Here is a 21,692-nt window from a genome sequence, read left to right as displayed (position 1 = left end):
TCCAAAAAGAAGACCATAACAGCTTTAACCTTGCATATATGCACCGAGGTTGTGTGCCTTGGGTTTTACATTGTGCTTGAATTTTCCTTCAGTTACATTTACATTCAGTGACTTGGTGCTTTTTCAGTGACGTGCAGTGAGGTTCTATTTAAATCTCACACCGAGCAGTGTCACTGCTGAGGCACTTCAGGAAGTCACGTTAAAAGTTTTGTTTTGATTGTCGGAAATCCCAAAACGCACAGCCCAGGTACGTATCTACAAGAACTAATTTTAGGTGGAATCTGTCTTCCCTAAAAGGAAGACGTGTAATGTTAAATTATAAGTCATTTTTCCAAATGGCTTCACAGAAATAGTGTGATTCACTAAACGTATCATCGCTACCTAAAAACTAGGAATACATTCACCAAGGCATGGAGTGTGTTCACTGTGCATGCACTTAAATGGCTGCCGCTTTGTATGGAATTTAGAAAAATCAAGTGTTGTTCTACACAATATCGTTTTTAAACCTCTTGATAGCTAAACAGTTATTCAACTTGTAAGTGGAAACCCAGTGCGGTATTGGTTGTTCCCTCAATGGAAGTTGGTAATAGAGCAATGGATTCTTGAATCCATCTATGCAGATCTTTGCGTGTTATCTTCCATTGGTGCCTTTTCTTTGGGTAATCCAAATTCGTTGCAAATACCAAGTATGCATTATATGGTTACCAAAACATCCTCTCGAGACTTAGTGAGACTTCCTGGGTAAGTATTATGAATGTGGTGCTTGAAAGGTTTTGTGAAGAAGCTACTGAATATTTTTTATAAAGGATGTCAGGGGACGGATTCCCAGCAAAAGGAGGGGGAGTGAGATCGTGACAGTGGAAGGGGCAGGAGCAAGCGAGGAGATATAAGTGAGCGAACGGGCGGGGAAAAGGGAGAATTGGCGGGAACCGGATCGAGAAGGCTGGGAACGAGTATGGAAGCAATCAAAGACAAACCCCCTGCAACCTTGTGTCGGCTCTCCTTTACATCTGGTGGCAGCGGTGGGATCAACGATGGCTACAAGGAAGAACCTCCGCGGAAGAGAGCCAATAGAAGAGGAAGCAGGGGCAGGGGATCCTCCACGTCCAGGGAAACCAGGGGGCCTCTTACCAGGAGCAGAAGCAGGGGGCCCGGACCCCATGGATTACCCCATGGAGGACTGCATGGCCCTCATAGAGAGGGCATTCCAGGAGCTACTGCGTCGGCTCCCTATGGGGGGCCTGCCGGCGTCGGGACCCCCTCTCCCAATTGTACTATGGGAGGAGGCGCCACGGGACCCGGAGGCCGACCAGTCAGCTGGACATGAGCCGCAACCAGCCTCGTCACGCCAGCCGCTCCCGCCAAAGCCGCCAGGGCTAAACACCCAACGGGGGGAGCAGATGGCAGGACGGGCGTGCTGCCTGGGGCCCGTTGAGAAATTCGTGGCCATGGGAGGTGATTGGGAGGCGTTCATCCGCCGATTCGAGGCTGCCTTCCACGCTCTCGAATGGTCGGACGAAGAGGTGCTCCGAGCGTTGCCATCCATTCTCGATGAAGATGCGCTCGCGTCTTACACCTCCCTTCCCACACACAGAAAAACTCACAATAGGTGGTCTACGAGGCTTTGGAGGAGATCTACTGCCCAACTGAGGGCACCGTTAGATGGTTCCAGAACCACCAGCAGGGGGCTAGAAAGTCCCCTTTAGCCTACAGGGGTGCGCCGCTCATGTTGGCGAGGAGGGCTTTCCCTCACCTGGCTGACGAGGCGCTCGAGAACCTCGTGGTCAAGCACCTCATCATCTACGCTTGCCACGCTGGCATCACAATGCCAGTGGTGATGCCGGAGGAACGTACCTCGCTGTGGGCCACCCGGATCCTACAAGCCCATGAACAGGTCATGGGCTGGGCACTACCCATGGGCCAGGTGGCTGGCGCGGCGGGGGGGAGCAGCCGGGCCATTACTGCGGCGCTACTGGGACCAGCGACACCAATCGCCGAACCTGCACCATCGCTGCAGGCTGCCTACGTGGCAGCTGGGAACGGACCGCCAGTGTCTGAGCCGGAGCCATCACTGTGGGAGGTCTACGTGGCGATCCGGGAGCTGGCGGAGCAGAGAGACCAGGGGCGCGACCAGCCGCCGCGCCGCTGGCAGCCGCCTCTATAACACCGCACCAAGCCACCCCGATGAAATGCCCTGTGGGTCTGCCACCATTGCGGTCGAGAGGGGCATGTGGCGAGGGGGTGCCGCACGGAGCCAGAGACAGCCAACTCCACGTGGAACCCACCGGGGCCAAACACCAACAGGAACCATGCGAGTGATGCTGTCCCGTCTGGGCTCCACTATCCTAGTCGGGGGCCTGGGACCGCGACGGGGCCGGGGACCGCAATGGGGCCAGGGACCGTGATGGGGTCGGGGCCGGGGACCGCAACGGGGACGGGGACTACGAAGGGGACGGGGGCCGTGATGGGGACGGGGGCCGCGATGGGGATGGGAATCGAGTCATGGGTGGACGTGACGTCGTGGATGGAAGTGGTGTCACGGTCGGAATTGGTGTCGTGGCTAGGGGTGACGTCACGGCCGGAAGTTGCCTCGGGGCCGGAAATTACGTCGCGGCCGGGGATGGCGTCATGGCCAGGGGTGACGTCGCTATTTACCTGCAAAGCCGACGAGTTGCCAGGGGCAACGGCCCCGGGGCTGAGGCAGCACACGCAATCGCCGGTGCACCGTGGAGCAGTCTCGCACACCGCCTCACCCTCGCAATGCGGCGGAGCGAGACAGGACCGGAAGGGCCACATCATAAAGGGGGCCCATGCGCTGGCGAACAAAGGAAGGGAATGGGAAGGGCTCACGGGAAGTCCCACCCCCCAATCCCCACCCCCCAATCCCCACCCCCCAATCCCCACCCCCACTACAATGGGAGGGCCGTCCCACGTCACAAAGGGGGGTCACTTCGCACCACACGGGGAGCCCAGCCCGCACCCCAGTGGGGAGCCCACCCCAGGTAACAAGGGCGCATTCACCCTGCTGTGACACACCCCAAAGGAGGGAACCCCATCTTCGGCCCGTTCACATCCATCCCCCGTCACCTAGCCATACACCGCAGGATAGTGAGCCGCCGCCTGGTCAGTGGCCGGACTCAGCCACACAATGGAGGAAGCTGACAAGGCGGGTAGTAGCGGCCGCATCGAGAACCTCGGTCCTGGTCGGTGCAATCGCGGGAGTGTCGGCACGCATCTTGGTTGACAGGGGGGCATCGGCCACGATCATCTCCAGCACCATGCACGAGATGCTGCCGGATAAAAAACGGCATTTAGTCCGAGTCAAGACGATGTTCATTGCAGCAAATAGAGGGAGTATGGGCTTCCTGGGCCAGGTTTAAGCCCTGATACAGATTCATCCTTGTCTTCGCAATGCTGCCCGTGCCTTGCCTGTTGGAGACGGACTTTCTGAGGCAAATGCCTATGAAAATCGAACTGGCCAATGGGCGGGTGGAAGTCCAGGGAACACATCTCCATTTCCTAACGGCAAAGGGGGCTAGCTGGGGGGTACCCTACGTGCAGGCTCTGGTCAGTGAGTCTGTCTCCATTCCCCCAGCAGCCCAGATGCTGATACCGTTGCGATATCGGTCCTCCCTCGTGACAGCCCGGCCAGACTCACCCATCCTGGTGTCTCCGGCGCCAGCCACCACGGACCGCCACACACTGGTGGGGGCCAAAGCTATTGTCCAGGGGAACCAGCATCTGTTCATTCAAGTGCTGAACACCTCGAACAGAGCAGCGACGGTGCAGGCGGAAACGGTTCTGGCCCACGTTAGTCCCTTGTCATGAGGAGCCCCCGGGATGGGGCCAGAGTTGGTGGGAAGCATCAGCCAGTCCGAGGACAGAAGGGACGACTCGTGGATGGACCAGCTGGTGGGGCCTGAGCCGGATTTGCCGCCCGACCAGAAGCACCAGCTGCACTCATTACTGCAGGAGTTCTCTGACGTGTTCAGCCCTGGGGGCACCGGTGGTCCTAGTCAAGAAGTCAGACGGGTCACTGAGATTCTGAGTGGACTTCCGTCACCTCAATGCCGTCACGCTTGCCGACGAATATCCCCTACCACATATTGATGACTCACTTGATGCACTGGCAGGAGCTACATTTTTTAGTACACTGGATTTATCATTCAGTTTCTGGCAGGTCCCACTGGACGCGGACTTCCGGCCTAAAACAGTGTTCCGGACACCGCAGGGCCTGTTCGAGTTCAACTACCTGCCTATGGGCCTCCAGACTGCACCGACAACGTTCCAACGCTTAATGGAGTTGGCCTTAGCAGGCCTTCAATGGGATATGTGCCTAATTTACCTGGACGACGTCATTGTCTTCAGCCGATTATTTGATAAACACATTGGCCGATTTGCGTCAGGTATTTCTGCGGTTCCGGTACGCAATCTTGAAGCTCAAGTAGTTGAAGTGCCACCTTATGCGGTCATCGGTACGCTACTTGGGCCACGTCGTCAGGGAGTCTGGAGTGGCTACAGACCCGGAAAAGACGGCCTGCGTGAGGGCCTGGGCTCTTCCCACGATGGTTCCAGAAGTACGCAGATATGTGGGCTTCGTGTCTGACTATTGCCGGTTCGTACCCAACTTCGCAACCATTGCGAAGCCCTTGCACGTGTTGATGGCGAAGAACCAGAGGTTTCATTGTGGACCTCTGGAGGAGGAGGCATTCCAGCAGCTGCCCTCGCGTCTGACAGACACACCACCATTGGCCTTTCCGGATTTTGGCCTCCCCTTAATCCTAAACACGGACGCCAGCCATGTGGACATCGGCAGCGTCTTAACACAAATCCAGCAGGGTCAGGAGGTGGTCATCGCCTACGGCAGTCGCGTGCTGTTATCAGCGGAGCAGCGCTACTGGATCAAACTTAGGGAGCTCTTGGCGGTGGTCCACTTCGTGCAGCAATTTCGACCCTACCTGTATGGTCGTAAATTTACGGTCTGCACTGACCACGTGGCCTTGCAGTATTCGCTCCGCATCAACTAGCTTTCGGGCCAGCTGGCCAGGTGGATAGAGCACCTGCAAGAGTACACGTACCAAGTGGTGCATCGCAAGGGGACAAGACATGCCAACGCGGACGCATTGTTCTGGCTGGCGCCCCAGGGCCATTGTGCATGCACCACAAGCCTTTACACTTTAATGGACTTATCACAGAATCATATTTGTTCATGGTACTTTAAATATCCTGCAATGGAATACATTTTTACACATTTTCTATTGCGATAATATACTGTAAAGCGAAATATTAATACAAGGGACTTTGTTATAATGTATGGGAGTCTCTTAAAAGTACTTTTTTTATTCCAGTGGGTCTCATTAGTATACATTTTGAACATCCCGTGTTTTTTTTATTGCAATTCAAGCAATTCAATCTATATATATTGAACGCAAGAAAATCATTTCAGGGGGAAAACAATGGGAACAGTGGAGTAGGCAATGTCTATGCCCATGACTGAAGGCAGACTGAGATCCAAATAATGTAATAAAGAGTTTGGAAATTAGATGTAATAATTAAAAGCATCAGACAAATGTGTGCAAATAAGAAAGCTTTAAATCGGTGCATAACACCTATTAGATACGAATCATAAACATGGACACTGACAAAATGGTTACACAAAAACTGACAATGATGCAAATAAGCTTGGAGAGATGCAAGATGAGAGTTGGAAACGTCAAATTGAACATTCAGAAAATAAACTGAGCTTTGGCAACGTACATCACTCGCAAGGGGTGATGGCTGTTAAATAAGATTGGTGACAGCCGAAGGAAGAAACACGCCTGTAAGTGAGATGGATTATGGTATCGCAAGATGGAAACAACATTGGAAGATCTTCATCCAGCAGTGGATATGTCATGGCTGATGATAGTGACATATAATTACATTATACATTTATTTCTTAAATATTAGTATATACATTGAACTTTTGCACCGTATGTAGCCAACCGTGCTAATCAGAGGTGTGGGGCAAGGATAACAAACTAAACGTAAAAAGCAGTTCGAAAGAAATGAGTTGGAGAAAGTAAGCTTCATTTAAACATTCAGATTGTTTATATGTTGTGTAGCCAAATCCTTATTCATCAGCCATTGGTGACTGGGTTCAATCAGAAAAACAAATCTTCTGCAAGACTGGATGGAATAGCATTCAGATGCCTGGGGTTTTCTGCCAAGTTGTCAGTGGTGCAATCTCATTTTTTCGAACACGGGCATTCCAACAGTTACTTATTTATCTGGAAAATCCACACTGACACTTTCAGTAGGTTCATGCAATTGGGATGTTTGGCCATCACCATTTCCATTGTATGCTTTGCGCTATGGGAGTACACTGGATAACCCAGGGGGGAACAGATGGAGAACAAGCGAAGAACATAACAAACGCCACCGATAAAGGTGCCAAATCCCGAATCAAACCCAGGGTCCTTGCTGCGAGGCAAAACAAAGTTGACCCACTGTACCACTGCAATAACCTCCATAATCGGAGGTGCAGGGGAAGGACAACAAACCAGAACCGCTTTTTTTGTTGAATTCGTCGTCCTTCTCCTTGCACCTCCAATTGGCATGGTTGGCTACGCACAATGTGAAGAAGTTAAACATGCATATGTAGCCATTTAAAACACTTCATGCTTTGTGATATACTTGTACAATATTAAACCTTCACTTGTATTATGTCGACAGGGACTGAAAATAACTTCCAGACAGCGTCTCTACAAATGGAGAACATTCCCATTCCATGGGAAACAGGACGCACCAAGATGCAGCCCACGCTTCACCATAGCCTCAAGAGGACTGAAACTGAGGCGGCATTTAAATACGACTCCCAGCTGCCTTATCTTGTGTTTGTGAACTCTAAATCTAAAAACAAGTGGGGTCATCCACGGGGGTATCGGATACAGCTCACAAGCCATGGCAAGCCACTTCTGCCTGAGGATTACGAAGAAGAGAAAGCTGTTGCATGGAGCAGGTGAGTCGAGTATTGTTCGTAATACACCATACAGTATTACTTATGCCAGAGGAATAGAATACCTTTGTTAAAACACATTTATAACCATCTACAGCGCTTTGTCCGTTCACTGCTGGATGAAGGTCTCCCCACACTCGGTGGTCATATGGGGGTTAGTTCACCATGTGCCACCCTCACTCCTCGGTGCAGGTTGGTGACGCGTGACGACCCAGGACCTCGTTTCTGCTGTAACTGGCCACTGAATTTAGCCATGGGTGTTAACCACTATGTCACCGTACCAATGCCTCATCTTACCTACAAAGTTGTACATTATTGAAACTGGAACCAGTCTTTCCAAAGGAAGACCACAGTTAATTTTCCACAGTGGCACTCTTTGTATTGATTCCCAGGAAGTTTTAACATTTTTCTTTTGTCTTGTAGTACATTTTATGCTTCTCAGATATATGTTCTTCTTCAAATAGATACCAGATGGCAGTGACAAAATACAAGGAGACGGAGCGGTACAGCACCAGCATTTACAACCAGAATGACCCCTGGGACCCAGCAGTTTACTTCCCGGACTTCGTAAACGATGACGAAAATATCGTGAATGAGGTGACTTCCCAATCGCAGCTAATATATGAAATGGTTGTGACCTGAATCGTGATGGCCTTTGACCAAGTCAAACGTCTTTTAAGCTAAGGCAGGTTTGAGGCTGAATTGTACTTAGACATGGCTGACTAGCATGCGCTTGGCTGGTGGGGTTACAATGTGGGCAGTAGAAGGCAGTACAGCAATATGCGTTGTTGTGCTGTTCTTCAATGCTTCTACATCTCTCCTCGGCGCCTTCACCATCCACACCGGGCCGTGTGGTGAATTGGGCTCAATTAACCCCCACGAAACGGGTGTGGGGAGGCCCTCGTCCAGCAGAGGATGGACAAGAAGGGCCGGACATGTCATCAAAATGCTTGCCTAAGTAGTAAGCAACTCCTAATATCACCATGCTTGGGAAGTCCACTCCAACTTTTCTTAAGGGATTATTTTAGTTTTTGTGTGTAATGTTTGTGCACACATGCCCTGTGCACTGTAGTGATCACTGTGTGTGTTCAAGTGCGAGTGGAAGAAACTGCTTGTATTTCATACACGTATTTGATTTTCAGTAACATAACCAGGGACACTGGTGATTATTGGAGTTCCACCATTTGGTTCAATTGAATTGGATCCGTCTAATGTTTATAAAATGGAAAAATATTCTGTGAAATCTTAACACATGAAAAATTGTCAATTACTATATTTTATATGTAAAACATATCCCTGAAAGGCCTTTTAAAATTATGATATGATCTCATAGGGGGTTAAATACCCATGGCAGAAAAGAGCATCAACAGGAAATCAATGTGTGCACTTACTACTATTGGGTCGGTAGATACTAATATTATAGCGCTTAGATACTATTATTGTAGAGCGGGCGGGGGTATGGTGGGGAGGGGTAGCGGCCCAGCCCCCAGCCTGCCAAGGTGCCACCACGGCCGGCTGAGCAATCTAGGCAAGGCAGGGGGCTCTGCACGGCACTAGGCCTCACGACGAAACTCTGTCAAGTTAGTACTTTGTGCTCTAGAGTCGATATATACTACTTAGAGTCAGCATGTACTACTGCAGTGATAGCAGGCACCACCACAGTCGGTATGCACTGATGTAGTGATAGCAGGTACCACCACAGTCGGTATGCACTGCTGTAGTTTAAGCAGGTACCACTACAGTAGGCACTGCTGCAGTTATAGCAGGTACCACCAAAGTCGGTATGCACTGCTGCAGTGATAGCAGGTACCACCACAGTCAGTATGCAATGATTCAGTAATGGCAGGTACCACCACAGTCGGTATGCACTGCTGCAGTTATGCAGGTCCCACCAAATTAAGTAAGCACTTCTGCAGTGATCTCAGATACCACCACAGTAGGCACTGCTGCAGTGATAGGTACCATCACAGTAGGCACTGCTGCAGTGATAGGTACCGTCACAGTCCATATGCACTGCTGCAGTGATATCAGGTGCCAGCACAGTTGGTATGCACTACTGCAGTGATAGCATGTGCCACGAGAGTCGGTATGCACTGCTGCAGTGATAGCAGGTACCACCACAGTGGGTATGCACTGCTGTATTTATGCAGGTACCACCACAGTCGGTATGCACTGCTGCAGTTATGCAGGTACCACCATATTCGTTATGCACTGCTGCAGTTATGCAGATATCACCACAGTCGGTATGCACTGCTGCAGTGATAGCAGGTACCACCACAGTCAGTATGCACTGCTGCAGTGATAGCAGGTACCACCAGTCAGTATGCACTGCTGCAGTGAAAGCAGGTACCCACCACAGTCGGTATGCACTGCTGCAGTGATAGCAGATACCACCACAGTCGGTATGCACTGCTGTAGTGAAAGCAGATTCCACCACAGTCGGTATGCACTGCTGTAGTGATAGTAAATACTGCTATCGAGTAGGTATATACTACTATAGAGTTAGTAGATACTAAATCAGTCAGTATATACTACTGGAGTGATAGTAGATACTGGCATATACTACTATACAATCAGTAGATACTACTATGGTCAGTAGCTACTGCTATAGAGTCAGTAGATACTACTGTATAGTTAGTAGATACTACTCACACTATATACTACTAAAGTCAGTAAATACTACTACAGTCAGTAGATTCCACTACAATCAGTATATACTGCTGTAGAGCCAGTATATCCGACTATAGTGTCAGTAGATACTGCTATAGAGTCAGCAGATCCTACTATAGAGTCAGTTGATGCTCCTATAAAGTTATTACTTACTACTATAGTCAGTGGATACTACTATAGAGTCAGCAGATACTACTATAGAATTAGTAGTTACTACTATAGAGTCGGTAGATACTATTGGACAGTAGATACTACTGGACAGTCAGCAAATACTCCTACAGACTCAGTAGATACTACTATAGAGTCAGTAGTTACTACTATAGAGTCAATAGATACTACGATAGTCAGTAGTTACTACTATAGTCAATAGATACTATTATAGCGTCAGTAGTTACTACTATAGAGTCAATAGATACTACTATAGAGCCAGTAGTTACTACTATAGAGTCGGTAGATACTACTGTATGGCCAGTAGATACTACTATGTTCAGGAGTTACTACTACAGCCAGTAGATACTACTCCGGTCAGTAGTTACTACTATACCATCAGTAGCTACGACTGGCTCAGTAGATACTACTGGATAATCAGCAGATACTCCAACAGAGTCAGGAGATACTACTAGAGAGACAGTAGATACTACTATAGAGTCAGTAGTTACTACTATAGAATCAATAGATACAGGTAGTCCCCGACTTACGATGGTCCAAATTACGATATTTTGATCTTACGATGGCAATAGCGATATGAAAAATTGTTAAATATTTAACATTTCGCGGGTCAGGCAAACGCAGCAGCGTACAAGGTACGATACTGTATGTTGGGACGCTGCTGGGATGTACTGTACGCATCTCCCGCCTTGTGTGATGCCTCACTCTCACCAGCGGTCGACGGAGTTAAGTTGTCACGGTGTTAGCGCGTGTATTTTTTTCTGTGTTTTTTGTGTTTCAAAGCCCAATTTTAGTGAAAAAAGCATGTATTGTAATTAATTAATAAATACAGTATATGGTTTATACAGTACGGTACTGTAAATTGCTCTGTTTTGCTAAATTATCACCATTCTTTAAGACTCCTGGGTAGGCGAGACCATTTTCGACATACGATATTTTCGACTTACGATGGGGTCGTCGTAACGCATCTCCATCGTAAGTCGGGGACAACCTGTACTACTATAGTCAGTAGTTACTACTATAGAGTCAATATATAGTACTATAGAGTCAGTAGTTATTAGTATAGAGTAAATAGATACTACTATAGAGTCATTAGATACTTCTGTACAGCCAGATACTACTGTAATAAATCACTTTGACGATGATCTTTGACTTGCGTCTTCTTTATTAAATTTTTTATTGGTTGGACAGCTCCACGTTCCTTCCCAAGTAATAATTGTACGTTCTTCGTTGCGCGACGTAAGTTGGTGTTGTCCCGCGCACGGCTCGCTCACGCTTCCCGCTCCTGCGCACCGCTGGCTGACGGCGCGCAAGGAGACAACTCCCGGACCGTCATGTTGCCGCTGGCGTTCCGAAGGTGCGAGACGTGGTCCCGCTTCAAGACTTCCCACACTGACCCCGAGCCTCTTCCTGCTTTCCCTTATAACCCTCTGATGTGGAGCCAAGCCCCGCCTCTAGCCATGCCCCGCCTCTAGCCACGCCCCTTCTAGAACCTTCCCAATGGTTCCCCGCGAGCATCCTTGAGCTCCGCCCTTGAACTTTGGCCCAGATGATCCCACTCAATCCTGATTGGCTAATGGCTGATGCAGCGGAGCCTATCCAGCCGGTCGTCGACCATCGTTGTACTCTCTTATTACATCACCCCCCACCCCCTGGTGTAAAAGACTAGCCATTCCGGCTAGGAACGAGGTAAAACCAACAATATGAGAGAGACACCGCGAATCAAGAACAGAACAACAATAACAAAATGCATAATGAAGGCAATAAGCGTAACAGCAAGTAACTGGTACACATCAACGGAATTTAATGGATTTTGAACGAGTACGTGACGCCCGCCCATCTGCTTCGGCACGAGGGCTTGCTGGCTGCGACACAGTGGGAGGCGGAAGTGCGGAGGAATCAGCGTCTGTCGTAGCGGGTGAAGGCCCGGCCGGAGCAGGGTCATCAACAACACGAGTCCTCAGGGTGTGCGTGTCTGTTGGAGGCAAAACAGGCCCCTTCGGGGGATCAACCGGCAACTGGGATGGCACGTCGGACTCATAAGACACCGGCAAGGTACTCATTGGGGATGACGGATCGACGCGCGGAGGAAAAAGAGGCTTCAACCGGGACGTGTGGACATACCAACGGCGCTGACCCAACCGGATACGTACACATTGAGGATGTCGAATTTCTATCAACTCGACAGGCCCCTGCCACGGCCTGTGTAGCTTGGGAGAGGTACCCACTGGCACCTGGGGGGAAATGAAGCCAGGCCTGGTTGCCCACAGCCCACGGCATGTCGCGATGCGACCGACGAGCACACCGCTCGTTACGAGCCTGGGTTTTGGCCGTGCCGATTCGTGCCGCCTCCCGTGCTTCCGTGACATGGTGGACAGAGTCGCGGACGTGTTCGGGGAGGGTCTGTGCAGGCCCTATAGTGAGCGTTTCCAGTTGCACGCCAACCGGCCATACATGAGGAAAAACGGAGAGTACCCGGTGGAAGCATGTGGGGCCATACGGTAGGCAGAGAGCACGCTAGGGACGTGTAGATCCTAATCGACCTGTTTCTCACTTACAGTGTGGCAGAGCATGGCAGACAAGGTACGTTTCCAACACTCGACCATCCCATCCATTTGCGAGTGGTAAGGTGAAGTCCATATCTTCTTAGTGCCCAAGGCATCACACACATCACGTAGCAACTTAGACGAAAAATGACGGCCCTGGTCCATAAGCAGTTGTTCCGGTGCGCCTTTGTCCATTACATAACCGTTCAAAAATGCATCCATGATAGAAGACGCCGATTGATCGGGCAAGGGCCAAGTTATCGGCCACCGTGAGAAATATTCCACCCCCACCAACAAGAATTTATTGCCTCTGAAGGTAGGAGGAAAAGGCCCGAGGATATCAAGAGCCACCAATTCGTTAATCCGTGTAACCTGAATAGATTTCAAGGGTGGAATATATTTCTTGAGCGGTGGTTTCCGCTGAGCGCATTCGGGGCAGGCCTGGATAGCCTTAGCGACATCGGCCGTCATACCAGGCCAAAAATAATCTCTCTGGAGCGTGAGCAAGGTTTTCTGCATGCCCAGGTGTAACAATTTCTCAGCGTGCAACACCCGAATCAACTCGTGCCGAAGCTCGACGGGAACCACTAGACGCCAACGGCCCAACAAATCGTCTCTCCACATCAACAGACCGTCCTGGAAAGCCGCCTGCAGTGAGTCGTCCTTGGACGAGGACACATGCGACCCATCAGCCCGACACCGCAACGAAACAAACGAATCGTCCAATAGTTGCTCGCGTACCCATACCAAGCGCGGCAGGTGCAACGCACTCTCAGCCGGCCCCAGGCTAGCATGCTCCGCGGAATCTGCCACCGCGGACATGACAGGCCGAGGGAGCTGATGGGGATGTGTGCACCGATTAGTGCCTGATGCACACGCGCAAGGGGACCCCTGTGGCAACCTGGAGAGCGTATCCGCATTACTATGCCGAGAACCCTTACGGTAATGTACATCAAAGGAGAATTACTGCAACGTCTCGAGCCATCGAGACAGCTGGCCAGATGGTTGTTCAATCTTCAAGGAATACTGTAGGGCAGCATGGTCAATACATTTTCTGCCGTACAGGTAAGGACGATATTGGCGAACGAAATGGACAATCGCCAATAGTTCCCTATACGTAACACAGTAGCGACTCTCAGCCGGAGAGAGGACACGGCTACCATACGCAGCAACCCTCTCCACGCTATTTTTGGACTGGGACAAAACGGCGCCAATACCTGTATCGCTGGCATCAGTGTCCAGGATAAACTACTGTAAAGTCAGATACTACTATAGAGTCAGTAGATACTCCTCACTCTATGGTATGTAGGATGTGTAGGTATATATGTCTACGCGGGGGAAAAATATTTTTTGAGGGGGGGGGTCCACAATTTTCGGAAACCTTTAAAATCAACTATTTACCCCCAACTTTCTATAACTTTTTGTACTTCTGCAAGCCTATTATTATTTTGTTGTTGGAAAAATTGATAAACGGCCCACCGGGCTTTCACAATAGCTTAGTATTTGTGCATGTATATATTTTTAAGATAAGTTGTGAAATGTATTTTTCACCTGGACAATGCTGAGTACTTCCTGCTAGTATTAATATATATTTCTTATTTACATTATGTTCATTACAATAAAATGTCAAAAAAATCATAACTGATACTTGTTGACTTGTTCTAACCAGTTGACGAGGAGGACTTGTTCGCTTGGTCATGATGAACTTTAAAAAACTTGTATTAAACAAATAACCTCGTATATTTGGCCTTGTAATGTTTTTATTCATTTTGGCAAGCAACATTGTTTAAACTTGTCTATATATTTTTTATTAAACAAGAGCCCAATTGTTTGTACTGATATATTTTATTGTCTACTTTATTAATCCCATGTTTGCCTTGCAAAATGTGTTTTTGTTTCAATGGGGGCTGCTTCCTGGTTAAACTGTACACTGAAATGTTGTTAATGTTGGACGATGTTTACGACAAAGTGCCCATCTCCCTCCTCACCTTCCACAACAGATGGGACTGACGAACGAACGACCAGATGAAGATAACCCATAAACACTCTCAATCCCTTCGTTGGAAAGCATTAAAATATATGAAGTCGATTATGGATAAAATGTAATATTATTATTAAGCCATTGGTGTATAAAAGCCATGGTGAAATTTGTAGGTGTAATTGATTGTCATATTTACCAATCCTTTTTTTGTTTGAATGGTCGCATGTTACTTTGTGCTTTCAATACGTCCAACTACCTGACCTCGAGTCACCTTCACTTTGCTCCTCAGGACTTGGTGGCCTGGGTGACGGTGGGCTTCGTGCACATCCCCCACTCCGAGGACGTCCCCAACACGGCCACGTCGGGAAATGCTGTGGGCTTCTTCTTCCGGCCGTTCAACTTCTACGACGAGGACCCATCTGTGGCCTCGCGGGACGTCGTGATCCTGCGGCCAGGGCCCCACAGCTCTGGAAAGCCTGTTGTGTCCTGGTGGACGGAGCAGAGCCCCACTGAGCCCAGCGTCTGCCTGCCCGACATTCAGCCACTAGCTTACAATGGGACGCGCACTCCCGTGTAAATGGCGCAAACACGGACCACAAATCTATCTTGCTCATCTAGAGAAACGAGGGTTGTTCTGGTGAAAAAAACTTTATAACCCACACGCATATATTCCAAACTAAATATAATGAATACTATTTTAAATGGAACACTTTACAACCTCTATAGTTCAGAAGGATATACTCTCACAAGATGATAGCTGGTGTTTCAATACGTGTAAACAAAAACCTTACATTCAAAGTTAAAATTCTTACAATGTCAACATTTTCAAATGTACTGTATTAGTGTTACTGTAACCATGATGCATGTTCTATTCACACGTGTGGACCGGATTAAAAAAAAACATCACAAGACAACTAAAAGTTAACTAGAGTGCTTTCAGCTGTACGAAAATTAAGCAGTATTCAAATTAATATTTAACTAATATGTTCAACCTGTCCCGTGCACAAAACAAACGATTATATGTGTCAAATATGCATCGTGTTCAATAAATTGTGCTTTTAACTACCATTTAACTGTTCTACACTACTAACCATGTGTTGAATGTAGAGTACTTCATTTGATTGCATGTACTTTATGGAATATTAATAAAAGCAAATGTTACCGAATGCTTTTCGTATGATGTGGCATTGCTATTGTTTACATAAGTGTGTATGTACACAACGTCACACATTGCAGTCCCTTCACATCCAGTATAAGGTATTGTGTGCAACTCACTGCTTTTGGTCAATTAGACTTAAACTATTTTTCCCACAATTTGTTTTAGTTTATATTTGAGCATGAATATATCGACTATGTACTTTTTTGATATATTCCTCCATTTTGATAAGAAATACAGAATCTTAACAAGTTTGCATGAAATAATGTGATTATGTATTGGGCATATTGTAAGTCAAGCTAGCTGTTGATGCCGACAAGTACTGTATTCAAACGTGATTTGATTATGAATCTTCATTCCAAGTGGCAGATCTAGTAGGAGGGTTTGGGGTTTCAAGCCTTGCAAAAGTATAAACTAAACAAAAAATCCCACCCATTGATCAATTGGTGCTCCAACATCACAATGTTATTCACCACCAGTGCCATGACCGCAATTACTGTATAAATGCCACCATAATCATCAGTGATTAATTGAATGACCAACCCCATAGACATGACAATATAGAGCAAACGCAGTGTTTCCGTGCTCAAGGTAGCGGCGATGAGGGTTACAATCCAGTGCATGAAATTTCACATTACTATACTGAGGGTGAGTCTTCCTCTCTCCTGCTATAACCGACTATATTTCCATTTCCATTGTTTAAACGTGACCAGATCAAACCAGAACTTAAAACCCATACACCGCAGGAGAGATTGTCGTGGATGATGGCTGATAATTATGAAGAATGCATCGCAAACACTGCGTTTGAGCTAGAAGAGGGTCAAAAAGTCAACAATTATATTCACATATTAATAATTAAATGTTCGATTAAAATATACGCAATACTATTGTAGTGGGTTCTATTCAGACAAACGCCAAGACTTAGAGGCAACACGTTTATGTCTTGAACAACACAACTTCCACTGGATAACTACTTAGGGTGTTGACCACCATGAGCTAACACATAACCACTCATTAGCGAGACTATATACGGCGGTAACCACCACAGGTAACTTCATAACCACTGACGGGATAACTATATTCGGCGGGGACCACCACGGCTATTTCACAGCCACTCGATGGGACGTCTACCCGCTTGGATCCAGACAGCCACGTGCTGTCAGGTCCATGCTGAAGCCCAGAGATCGTAGACGTAGCCCGCTAAATCCATTCCCCGAGATGAGCCCCGAACATATGCGTGACTCGCCTTTTATCGGCCCTGGCGTAGACAGGCTCCCCCTTTGGCCACGCCCCCTTTCCAGATCTTTCTGGTAGAGTCGGGGCTCTGGTCACGCAGCCCATCACATGCCCCCTGGCCCCCGTTATCCCCTCGTCCGGTCACGTGCCCTGCTCGAGTTCACCTGGAGTACCATGTCCTCACACGGCCTCTCCCCACTAGTACTCAGACCATGCCCCCTAGGGGCTCAACCCCTCACTTATACACGCCAGTGCTCGGGAGTGGTGCCGCATCTGCAGTACCTCCTTTCCGCCAGTGCAACGCTGTAAACACACTATGTACACCACTACATCACCCCCCCCCCCCCCCCATTTGTAGAACTCATCCATCCGAGCTGACAAAAACACATGAGAACCAACGTGCGTGTGCCTCAACAGGAAAAAAAACAGAGAAGATATACAGTGGACGAGCAAGGCACTGCGATAAATACACTATTTCAATCATTTACAGATTGAACCGACGTGAAGAGGAAGGTGAAGAGACGAGAACAAAGAACAGTGAGAAATATACAATGGCCGGCTCCCACTTTCCCTTCTATCAGCACCCTGAATTTCCCGTGCTGTGTGTCACGATGCACGAGCACAAGATGGGCCACGTTCAGCCAATAGCCCAACTGACCCCTGCGTGTGAGCACTTCACAGCCGGAGCAGGAAAAGGGAGCTGGATGAGGGCTATGTGAAATGCAAAGTCTTTGAACGAGTTCTCGTTGCCGGCCCTTCCAGAGCTTTGGGCTTTGACTCCATGAATAAACTGGGGGGAATTGGAAGATGGCCAAAAGGGCCCCCCCCCCCCCCCCCGAGGAATGGCAGCACCTGGTGCAGGGCGGGCAGGCGATGGCTGCCTCGCACCTCGCGATCCGCCTGGAGTCGGCGCGGCTGGTGACGCTGGTGATGTCAGGCGCTCCGGTCCTGTGGAAGGCACGACGGAACTTCCCTGAGGCAGGACATCATCAGTTGTACGCCCCGGCTTGCCGGGCACACCTGACACTTAGCCCATAGGTAGTAGAGATGAGGGAACATCGCGAGGCAATATGCATGGCTTAATACGCGATGGATGAACGAACCAACGTTGGTGACCACTCTGAATTTGTACACACTGTGGTCAATTAGCTTGTACCAATTCGACCGGACCTCGCCACGGCTTGTGCAATTTGGGGGACGTGCCAACTGGAACCTGCGGGCAATGCAGCCAAGCTCTATTGCATGGTGCCCATTTCTTCCCCGATACCCGTTGGCCGACTGCCGCACAGCCGAATTCTGTTTTGAAGCTTCTCTAAGCATCGAAGAACTAATCACAGATAAAGCTGAGTGAAAGCAGTAGAGAATCATCGGGATATAATCGTCACGGAGCCTTCAGAGCAGACACGTCTTTGACAGGACCACGGCAGTACGAGCCCATGGGCCACCGGTACCGGGTTTACGGGAACTTTGTGCAGTACATGCCCTAGACGTTCGCTTTCAGAATCTCTTACATGGGGTTTCAGATATTTGAGATCAATCTTCATTTGAAGCTTTCGTGACTGCAGGAATCCATACTTTTGGTTCTTTCAGTAAAGTCATGTAGGTATAAAATTTAATAAATCACGACGTTTCGTGCGCAACACAAGCGTCCGTCATCAGGTGAGAAAGCATGGTCTGCTACTGAGGCAGACTGTTTATAAAGGTTTGAAATGGGTGTAGCCCAAGAGTCATAAAGAAGTGGCCGGGGCTAGTGATGTTAATGTTAGAAATTAGCATGTAACTGTAAGATAGGAGAGCAGCCTCCTCGACAAGGGCACAGAAGTGGCTATGTTAATGTGAGAGATTATTATGTTAATGTGAAATCGAAAAGTGGTGCAATCCAAATCAGCCTCCTAGACGAGGGCACGGAAGTGGCTATGTTAATGTGAGAGATTATTATGTTAATGTGAAATCGAAAAGTGGTGCAATCCAAATCAGCCTCCTAGACGAGGGCACGGAAGTGGCTATGTTAATGTGAGAGATTAGCATGTTAATGTAAAATCGAAGAGTGGTGCAATCCAAAGGCATGAGTGCAACCCAATAGGTGCAATCCAAAGGGCATGTGAGTATGAGAGTGCAATCCAATGGACATGTGAGCATGAGAGTGCAATCCAAAGGCATGAGAGTGCAATGCAAAGGACATGTGAGCATGAGAGATCTAAGATAGAGGCATAGAGAGAGAGACACAGAGAGTCGGAAATAACAGCTGACATAGGCAGGTAAGATGGAATCAAAGTCAGCTAAGACTATACCTGGTTAATAACGTCCTTCCAATGATTGCTCAGTTTGTCCCTATCCTCTCGGATGAAGTTGTGTCTGTGTTTATATATCTGGATGGCTTCATGAAAAAATCTCTGAAAATAGCCGGTAGGTTTGCAGAGTACCTCCGTCTGGGAAAAATCAATTTCGTGAGCCCACAGCATTAAAACAATGATTGGCAACAGCAGAGGTATTGGTTCTACCGTGTTTCAGATCTGCCTTGTGTTCACGAATGCGGTCCGAGACATGTCGTTTAATTTCCCCAATGTAACTGCTGCTGCAACCAGAACTCAGTTTGTAGACACCAGGGTATTGCATGTCAGGATTCACATCCTTTACAGATGGAATTAAATCACGGATTTTGTGTACTGTGTTGAAATGAACCTGGAGAATTGTCTATGAGATGGGCCTCCAAGATGTCGTCTCATACTATACTGGCAACGATCCGATCAGGAGCTTATTTAGAGCCATGGACTCAGGTTGGCACTTTGGTGCCGACAATTTTGAGCTTGTGAAGGGGATCAACTGCCCGCACACTGCCACATACCTGGACACGTACCACTTTGTGAAATCGAAAAGCCGCTGAAAAATCCGAACTCCATCTACATTTTCCAGTACAACACAGGAGTGCCATTGCGTCGACACTTGGAGGGTGAACACCGGAGAGGCTTCCCGTTCTGTGGTGGCTTGGTCAACTATGTACTCGTGATAAGGAGTGTCAACACAGTGTACAACTACAATTACGTCGTGGACTATATTTTCTACCAGAATGGATTAATTGAAGCAAAGATTCACCCCACTGGGTACCTCGTGGTGACGTATTTCCTTGGGGATGGACTCAAGTATGACAACAAAATATTTGACCACGTCCTTGGCAATGTGCACACGCACATGATCAACTACAAACTGGACATGGATATAGTGGGTGAGTTTATTTTCAGCAATATTATCCATGCATGTAATTTTTTACAGAACTGCTCGCGAAGCTTTAATCCGTGAATATGTTCATATATTGAAAGTGATTAAAGGGAATTTACGATAGAACAGCATTGCATTGCATTGTCACTTGTTGTTCTGAACAATTATTCTATTTTCTATGGAGTACCTTTAAAATGAGCGGACGCATAATGTAGATAGAGTAAATCTTATCTGCAACCCTCTTATCCGCAAATCCTATTATCAGCAGCCCAACATTAAATTCACACAAACTACTTTTGTACGTCGGTCAACTCTTTAATTTATCTGAACATTTGTACAGAAAATAGGATCTACCCATTAGAGGTTGTGTTAAGAAATAATTTAATTGTATTCCTGTATTTTTCTTTTTTTCAATGGATAAGAGGAACGTGAAAGTCGTTGCTGACAGGTGCTAAACACATCCTAATATCTACGATGTCCTATGGATGAGAAAATAATGATGATGATGATGTAAATGCCAACAATGATGACGATTATTTTCATGGTGTTCTAGATGATGATGGATAGTAGGGCATTAAACAAAGCAGTCAAAAATCAAAGTTTGCCAGCAGTTCATGATGTTGCCCATGCACTGTTATCCAACGTGTTTGAAGGCAGTGAAAATGTGTAGGTATTCGAGGAATGTCTGCAGTTGAGGAAGTAATGTGCATAATACAGGGGTTGTGATAAGGGGGTCAATTCATGTGTAATAAAGGACTTTGACGACACACAGCTTGGTCTCTGTCTCTGTCTTTATTCTTGTTATGCCGCTCACACTCCGCCGGTCCCGACCGTGGACCGGCTGTTCCACTGGCGCGCCCCGCGCGCTCTTTTCGTCAGTTGCACTCCCGCACACCGTTTGCTGACGGTGTGCTTGGGGCCGCCACGTGGCCGATGGCGCTGGAGACCTTCCACGGCTCGACGTGGTCCCACTTCGAGTCTATGCCAACTCCCTCGAGCCTCTTCCGGATCCCCCTTATATTCCCCTCTCTCGTCATCCCGTCTCCACCTTCCACCACGCCCTTTCCGAACCTTCCAGATCACGCCCTTCACTTAGCGCCCCCCCCCCCCGGCTCCACCCTAGGCTCCGCCCCTGATCATCCGGGCATCCAATTGGACCAGAGGTGGGTCGCGGACTTCCCCATACGCCCACCTTACTGGGCCCCACCCCCAATACTCCGGGTCGTCCGATTGGCCCAGAGCTGAGCGGCGAAACCTCGCTTACGCTCGCATTACACATGTGTTAACAGGGCAAATGGCAGTATTTATGTATTTTACAAAATTTCAGTATTTATGGATTTCACAAAGCACTTTGGGTGAGTAGTGAGCTTAATTTAATTTAATTATTGCAAGAAAGGTGTCTAAAGCAAAAGTAATGGCTTTTTTACGGTACAGGTCATAGAGATGGACTTCAACTAATTGCAAAACAAGTGATAGCATTAGCCATGGTGATCTCTCGCTCTCTTTCTTGATGTAGTTCGATCTTGTTTCCCCCAAAATGTTTCTAAATTTGCTTTCATATCATGAGATGAAGAATCCATTATACAATTCTGCAGACGCAGTGGACCCGGTGTGTTAGAGAGTTGCTAAAAGATTTAGTTTTACAGGCCTTCTCCCAAAAATATATTTCAAGGCCCCTTGTTACCCTTTACGCAGTAGGGGTCGCACTTTCTCATAATCCTG

The 21,692-nt window shown here is 48.0% G+C and overlaps 1 protein-coding gene and 1 pseudogene across 3 annotated transcripts in view; both read left to right on the top strand.

Moving 5' to 3' along the window:
• LOC144937910 (diamine oxidase [copper-containing]-like) overlaps positions 1 to 15,507 on the top strand; it is a 35,770-nt gene extending 20,263 nt beyond the window's left edge. For all 3 annotated transcript variants that reach the window (XM_078865510.1, XM_078865528.1, XM_078865519.1), the window contains 3 exons: positions 6,715 to 7,000; positions 7,462 to 7,594; positions 14,652 to 15,507. In XM_078865510.1, coding sequence (XP_078721636.1) covers positions 6,715 to 7,000; positions 7,462 to 7,594; positions 14,652 to 14,939 — 707 coding nt within the window. In that variant the 3' untranslated portion in view covers positions 14,940 to 15,507. The remainder of the gene's footprint in view (positions 1 to 6,714; positions 7,001 to 7,461; positions 7,595 to 14,651) is intronic.
• A 2,120-nt stretch (positions 15,508 to 17,627) lies between these two features.
• Positions 17,628 to 21,692, top strand: part of LOC144937240 (diamine oxidase [copper-containing]-like) — a 30,142-nt pseudogene continuing 26,077 nt past the window's right edge.

The sequence above is a fragment of the Lampetra fluviatilis genome, chromosome 2 (assembly GCF_964198595.1).
Source record: "Lampetra fluviatilis chromosome 2, kcLamFluv1.1, whole genome shotgun sequence".
In the NCBI taxonomy this organism is placed as follows: Eukaryota; Metazoa; Chordata; class Hyperoartia; order Petromyzontiformes; family Petromyzontidae; genus Lampetra; species Lampetra fluviatilis.
The sequence above is the reverse complement of the archived record's forward strand: the minus strand, read 5'-3'. Positions and strand labels throughout refer to the sequence as shown.